The sequence below is a fragment of the Engystomops pustulosus genome, chromosome 1, assembly GCF_040894005.1.
Source record: "Engystomops pustulosus chromosome 1, aEngPut4.maternal, whole genome shotgun sequence".
Taxonomy (NCBI): Eukaryota; Metazoa; Chordata; class Amphibia; order Anura; family Leptodactylidae; genus Engystomops; species Engystomops pustulosus.
The window spans coordinates 55315207-55322693 of NC_092411.1; the positions used below are offsets into that span (position 1 = coordinate 55315207).

The following is a 7487-nucleotide window of genomic DNA, read 5'->3' on the forward strand; positions in this document are numbered from 1 at the left end:
CCATTTAATTCAGTTTAGTCTACCTGTGAGTTTTGTTCCTGGGGAAATAGATTTTATGTCGGGCATACTTTAGTATCGTGTATCATGAAAAAAGACAATGTCCATCAAGTTCAACCAAGGAAGGGAAGGGATTGAATGAGGAAGGGATTTAGGGGAAACAATTCTATATAACATAACCATCAATGTTATTTAGGTGTAAAAAGGCATCTAGACCCTTCTTGAAGCTCTCTGCTGTCCCTGCTGTGACCAGCGCCTGAGGCAGGCTATTCCACAGATTGACAGTTCTCATAGTAAAAATGCCCTGTTGCCTCTGGTGATAAAACCTTGATTTCTCCAGACGGAGACAGCGCCCCCTCGTGTTTTGATTTGATTTAATCTGAAACAACTTACCACCATATTTTTTGTATGGACCATTCATATATTTATATAAATTAATCATGTCCCCTCGTAGTCGTCTCTTTTCCAGACTAAATAAATCTAGTTGTTTTAATCTTTCCCCATAACTGAGACCCTCCATACCCCCTATCATTTTTAGGGCTCTACGTTGAACCCTCTCCAGCTCCAGGGCATCCTTTTTATCGACCGGTGCCCAGACCAGGACAGCATATTCCAAGTGAGGCTGAACCAGTGCCTTGTATAGTGGTAATATTACATCCCTATCACGAGAGTCCATACCACTTTTGATACATGACAAGATCCTACTGGCTTTAGAGGCAGCTGCTTGACATTGCATGCTGTTATTCAACTTATGATCTACTAGTACCCCCAAGTCCTTCCCAACAAGGGACTCTTCCAGATTTACTCCCCCAAGGAAATATTTTGCCTTTGGATTATTAGCCCCCAGGTGCATAACCTTGCACTTATCCAAATTGAACCTCATTTGCCAAGTGGATGACCAAACACTCAGTTTGTCCAAGTCACCCTGCAGCCTGCTTGGTGCAGTACTATAAATCTTAAGATATTGAAAGCATTTCTCTGGAAGATTAGTGTTGATATTCATGACAGATCACAAAATCACAACCTTTTTCTACATGGAAACCATAAAAGTTGTTGTAACAAGTTTTCAAGTTATTCCACAGGGTTAGAACAGGTACCCAGGCACCCATGAGACTGGGTCTCATTCTCACTTTAATTGGTAGAACATGCTGGTTCTGTCGCTCCATTCAATGATAAGGAAGCTAGGGAAATTTCTGAGCGCAGTGCTCTGCTTGCAGTTTATAATACACCCATATTATTGAATGGAGCAGCACGATGAGAATATACTCCAACGGATTGCTGGTGGTCCAATTCTCGTGATCAATAGAAGTCCCAGCAGTCAGACCCTCAGAAATCGGCTTCATATTAAATTTTAAAAAATGAAAATTCTTTATATGCTGGAACATTATGTGTGCTAGACTTGTGCTTATCTTTATACTTTATAATATATACGGTTTGTAGTCTCATTTAATTTTGACCTATTTTGTTACAACTCATTTTTATTATTTTGTGGTTCTGGCATATCAATTTGATCTAGTATATATCACCATCTCCCCACATTACTATCCTTGTGGTTCCATAGCTCTAAACAAAAGTGTCTGTGCAATCAGTTTGACCTCATTCAGATAAATCGACAGACCTCATTTTGTTTTCTTTCTCAAATTCTTTTTGTTTTGGAGTCATTGAGATAGCGTCTCATGCTTTACCTTTGTACGTGTCTACATCCCCACTTCATCCAGGCTTCATGATCCAATTAGAACTATTCTGTTCCTTTCTCTGATTTATATGAGAGTTTATTTGATCTTATATTGACCAAGAAATTGTTTGATTTAAAGAAGCTTCACCTATATAATACCTAATTATTTGCTGTTCACTGTCTTTTTCTGTGAAATGAATAATTGTAGAACTATTTTGGTATGGTTTATTTATGATTAATATTAAAGACATTATCCAGGCATACGTTAAAGGGAACGTACCACCACGATTCTACCTATAAAGGTAGATCAGGTGGATGAATGGGACGTGAGGATAGCCCTTTTTTGGGCTAATCCTCACATCCCGGCTATCTTTTAAAAAAATGTAATCCGCGGATATGTAAATTTTTTTTAAGCGGCTACTGGGGCGTGGAGTAGCCCGACATGAGGCTACACGACGCAACTACTCCACGCCCCAGTAGCCTCTTTTCTTCGCCTACCATTTCATCTTCGGCGCGCAGCTCCTCGTAGCTGTGCGGCCTCACAGAACGCTGGGGACTCGGACGAGGGTGCGCAGCTTCACTTCTATGGGCTCACGGCACACGTGTGGCACCATACCGCTCCGTAGCCCATAGAAAGATAGGACATGTCGGATACGGCGCCGTGCGCTGTATATGGCTATGTAGAGGGGCGGTGTGAGCTGCGCTCATCCCCTGATCGTCCCCTGCTCCTCCCAGCAGCGCTGATGTATTCCCGACGTACTACAGTACGGCGGGCATACATCGTCTGAATGTAGACTGAAAGTGTGAAAATTTGCTTTCAATAGCTCAGTAAAGCAGAACCTTATCAGTACAGTAGACTTCCACAAGCTCTTGTTTAATATAAGCCTGATCCATAACGGGATTATATTGGTCCAGAAGCCAACCCAAGTAGCATACACACAGGGTGTAACAAAAAGGTCAGAGTGGTGGAATACCTTGCAAAATACGCATCAGATCGAAAAGCTTAAAATGTATGTGTCAAATATGTTTCAAAAATCTATCCAATGATTGCAAACTTTGCTTCCTAACCCTACCCCTTAGGGGTAGGGCCGGGGGCAACTTTAAAATATTTATATTTAAAAAAACTAAATTTTTATTGACAGATGCAATCTATTGACAATAGCAAAAAATCTAAATAACTCGAGAAATACACATTGGATCGAAGAACGAAAAAAATATGTCCCAAATATTTCTTAACAAATCTGTGATACCAATGGTACTAAAGTTGACCCTGTATTTTCACCCCCCGGGGGTGAGGTGGGGGGAATTTTTTGTAATGTAGAAGCTACAGTATAACCCAGGAACAAAAACATGGAGGTAGTAGTTTTCTGTTCTCTTCAGGGTGCTGGTTTAATAAGTCCTCTTGTCTCTCACACTTTAGAGGGCTTAATTTACTTAAATGACCTCATTTTTTTTAATGTATTAAAAGTTCTGCACTGCTTATTTGATATGTAAAGGGAAGCTTGCTGTTTATACCTCATCAGCCTGTCCATAAAATGGAGGGTCGTACGAACTCTATCTCTCTATGAACAATCGTGATCACAGCATCATCTGTCACCAAGATTGAAAAAGACTTAAGTTAAAACAATGTAATTTTTGTGGAGAATCTGCAATAAAAAGATGGGGGTTCCCATTTAAGACTTTTAAGTTGAACCCCATCCCACCCGCTGGAAGTAAGATAGAGGGCCAGGGGCTGAGTTTGGTATAATTGGATAGATTTTTGAAAAATATTCAACACGTATATTCAACACTCGACAAAATGGTACACACAATAGAATGTATGTACAGTTGAAAGTCATTTGCCTTGTGCTTGTCAATAAAGATGACCGGATTCTCCCTACTGTCATGTTAGGTGACTTGCTTTTATTGTAGGCATAGACACACCCCTCCTGCCCCTAGGTGTGGTGGGTGCTAGAAAACCTCCTACCTGGATCAGACCCAGGACCTCAGATGACTGCTCAATTAAGGGGGTGGGGGGGTCATTAGATTATAGTTCTGGTGCCATCAGACCCCAGTATCTTTTGAGACTGAACATGACCCACTTACGCTCTATGCTCTCACTGAGAATTCTGTGTAACTCCTCATCCAAGGCTTCCAGAAAAGATTAAGACCCAGGTGCATATTTGTTCCACAGCTCCATTCCCATAAATGTACCTGGTATTCAGATGGGGTGGAACATAAATACATAATGACCATAATCATAATTAGGGCACATATCCTTTATGTTATTTGGGGGCGGGATTCTATGAAACACCCCCAGTGCCACTTTGCTCTAGGCCTTTGAAGCTGTAACTTCCAGAGTGTAACCTAGCGTATAAATTCGAGCATAAGCCGAGCCAAGTATAATCCGAGACCCCTACTTTTACCACCAAAAACTGGGAAAACCTATGGTTTATATACATACATACATACAGCCAGCCAGCCCCCTGTGGTATGCATAAATAAAAAAAATAAACTTAATACTCGCCCTCCGGCGATACTGATCATAGCAGTTTCATAGTGTGTGCCAGCCGGCAGATCGCATGAACACGCCAGCCGCGCTAAATGTCCAGGCTCCGGAGGGTGATTATTGAATTAAGGGTTTTTGTTTTAATTGACTTGTGTATAAGACGAAGTGAAGTTTTTCAGCACATTTTTTGTGCTGAAAAACTCGGCTTTTACTCGAGTGTATATATATAGTATTCAAAATAAGGGTACATTCACGTGGCTGTGTGCTTGCCTTGACCAGATGCCAGACAAGCACAGGGCTGGGTGGAGGAGAGGTGAGGGGTTAGCGCTCTTCACCCCTCCTCCTTCCATAGGCAGAAGAGCGTCTACACTGCAAATCCCCCTGTGTATAGGGCAATAGGACATGTCATATACTTTGTTGCACGGCCTCCAGACTTGGTCACTGCATGGTGATGCACCATGTGCTGACTGCCTCGTGAATGGGAGCCATAGAGGTCTATGGTCTGCTGTGTTTGGATCGCAGGACGGCCATGTGAATGAGCCCTAAGGCTGGGGGACGTGAGGCATAGTGGTGACATATGTACTGGCACTGATGAACAAAAGAAAAGATCTAATATGCCCCCCCCCCTTCTGTATATTCTTATATATTCATCACAGTCCAATCTTGGACAACCCCTTTAACTAGCCATAAACTACTAGCCCCAGACCACTCCTTTAAATCTAAAAATGTGGTTCTATAATGAGATAGTAATCAAAGACTTAGATGTTTGTCATCTATCATTGTTCTGACTATTGCATCTTCTGACAATGGAAGAGTTTTCCCCCTTCAGGTCTACGAGGTTTGTTTCCTTGTAAGGGAAGGTTTTATGTTTATGTGGATTATTGTATTTTATTTATGTTGTAGGCCCTTGCCTTGCAGAAACTCTACAGGTAACCTGGTACACTACATGTTAACATACCTAAATGATAACTGTATTAAATGATTGCCGCTTTAGCTCATTGTATTGATTCGCTTCCTGCAGAGTTCTCGTCATGATCCCCGATTTTCATACGTTTCAGGTGTATTTACTAAAGTGCTAAAAATTGTTAAACGATACAATTGTCAGCTGGGTATATGTATTGTTTTTGCCTAAGTCGTTACATCTTTTTCTCCTCAAGGCACAAAGATTTAATTAAAAGGAAAATATGATCTTGTTGTCTCGTAAACCTTTGACTGTAATAGTTGTATTATTTTTTTGCCAAGATCAGAGCAGCTCGGAGTGTAAGTTATGTGACCCTTGTAGACAGGGAAACTAATAGACATCGGAGCACTTCATAAGCCTTCTCATAATCACATTAATGTTCAGATTGACATTTCATGCGTCCTTTTGTCTGTGTGCCATGTCTAATACTAAATTTCATATTAATCCATTTCATGCAATCCAGGGACTCCCTGCAACTATTAAAGAGAATCTGTCAGCAGACTTTATTGGGTCGCAGCTCTTGGAGCACTAGAGTCATACCTTGCTGCATATTTAGTAGGACAGTTCTGAAATATTTAATGTTTCAAGATTGTAGCTGGACTTGGTGAGATATGTTGGTATGAGTTCTCTTCATTGAAGGGAACCTGTCACCTACTAGAATCCCACTAAACCAGCAGCACCTTCGGGGTGGGTATGATATATCCCTTCTAAATTGATACCCGTTCCAGCCTTTGAGCTGGACCCTTCTCTGGCAAAATATGACAGTTTTCTACTTATTTTCACATGGCTTTAGAGGATAATTTTTTAATTATAGGCAATAGGGTAAGAGCCTACATAAAAAAGGCAAGTTTACAACGGACATTGCATACCCTACGTGAGGGTGCTAGTAGATAAGTTGTGTAAAACCTGACGCAGAGTTCCCTTTTTTTGCTCCACAGCCCCTCTCCTATGCATTAAATTGCTCCGCAGCTCCAACAGTAGAGATCTACCAGAACAGCAGTGTGAGGACTATCCCTTTTTGATCAAAGTCCAGCTACAGTCCGGGAATATAAATCCATATTCCCAGTTCTGATTCTACTAACAACACACACAAAGTTATGGTTACACTGATCTCCAGGGCCAATATCTAGCATGATTTGCAGGTCAAACTGTATGACAGATTCCCTTTAAGCTCTATGTGAAATAAAGTGAGTGCGGATGAATGGAGATTAATCTTGTTCTTCTATGTTTTCTGTCTATTCTGTACGCAGGCCGGATTAGCAGGTGCTCCAGCCCGGGCGGTGTCTGCCGTAAAGAATATGAATCTTCCCGAGATTCCAAGAAACATTAATATTGGTGACATCAGTATAAAAGTACCAAATTTGCCTTCTTTTAAATAGCATTCCTTTTTCTTCTTCAGATTTTTTTTTTTCAAGCTGAGATATGTTTACCAAAAGAAAATGCATCTTAAGTGAGGGAACTGCTAGGGTTTTGTGTAAATTGAAATGTTGGATGTGAATGTTGCCCTTTACTTAACATTGCTAAAAGATCAAGCACCTAACTGGCTGCAATGTGTTTCTTAATGGCGTAACATCAGTTTAAGGCATGTTTCTGTGTCCTGGCTGCTGCCGTGTTCAGAGAAAGTGTTAACGTTAAAAAAAAGAAAAAAAAAATGACTTTGTTAATTTTCCAGTGTTGCTATGTTTTGTATCCTCTTGAAGTGCATAATTTCTATTATTCTCTAATGAATCATATATGCATCATTCCTATCTGTTCCTCTGTTGTTGGGTAGAATATTTATGACCATATTTAGAATGAATGAATCATCACCAATCACATTTTTCAATTCATTTCAAAGTAATGTTACTGGTTGGTTGTTCATTGTGTCCGGGGAATGTGTCTTATTCTAATGTTATCACAGGTTTGTTTGTTTGGTTTTTTTCCTTTTTTAGATTTTGGCTCAATAAAAATTAACTATTTTAACACTGTAATAAATTGCTGAAGTTTTAATGTTATGATTTCAAGTGTTAGATGTTCTGTAAAATAAATATTTTATGACTGATAAAGTACTTGTACTAAGTTGGTTAAATCTGCAATTGAAATCTAAGAATCTGTTGCCTCAGTATACAAATGCTCATATACATACAGGCGGTCCCCTTCTTAAGAACACCCGACTTACATACGACCCCTAGTTACAAACGGACCTCTGGTAATTGGTAATTTACTGTACTTTAGCCTTAGGCTACAATAAGCAGCTATAACAGTCATCACGGGTGTCTGTAATCAAGCTTTATTGTTAGTCCTGGTTCTTATGACAACCCAACATTTTTAAAATCCAATTTACTAAAGTAATCCGCTCCCAAGCCCTACCCCAGTAATAGCAGTTT

At 40.2% G+C, this 7487-nt stretch overlaps 1 protein-coding gene across 2 annotated transcripts in view; it reads left to right on the top strand.

The window, feature by feature from the left end:
* Positions 1–7166, top strand: part of AP3S1 (adaptor related protein complex 3 subunit sigma 1) — a 46049-nt gene extending 38883 nt beyond the window's left edge. Inside the window, exon 7 of one of the 2 annotated variants that reach the window (XM_072140960.1) lies at positions 6372–6511. Coding sequence is in view for 1 of the 2 variants with exons in the window: in XM_072140949.1 (XP_071997050.1) it covers positions 6372–6500 (129 nt within the window). In the remaining variant the exon portion in view is untranslated. Of the gene's footprint in view, positions 1–6371 lie in introns of both variants that reach the window. The other variant, XM_072140949.1, reaches the window with a different exon arrangement.
* The last annotated feature ends 321 nt before the right edge of the window (positions 7167–7487 follow it).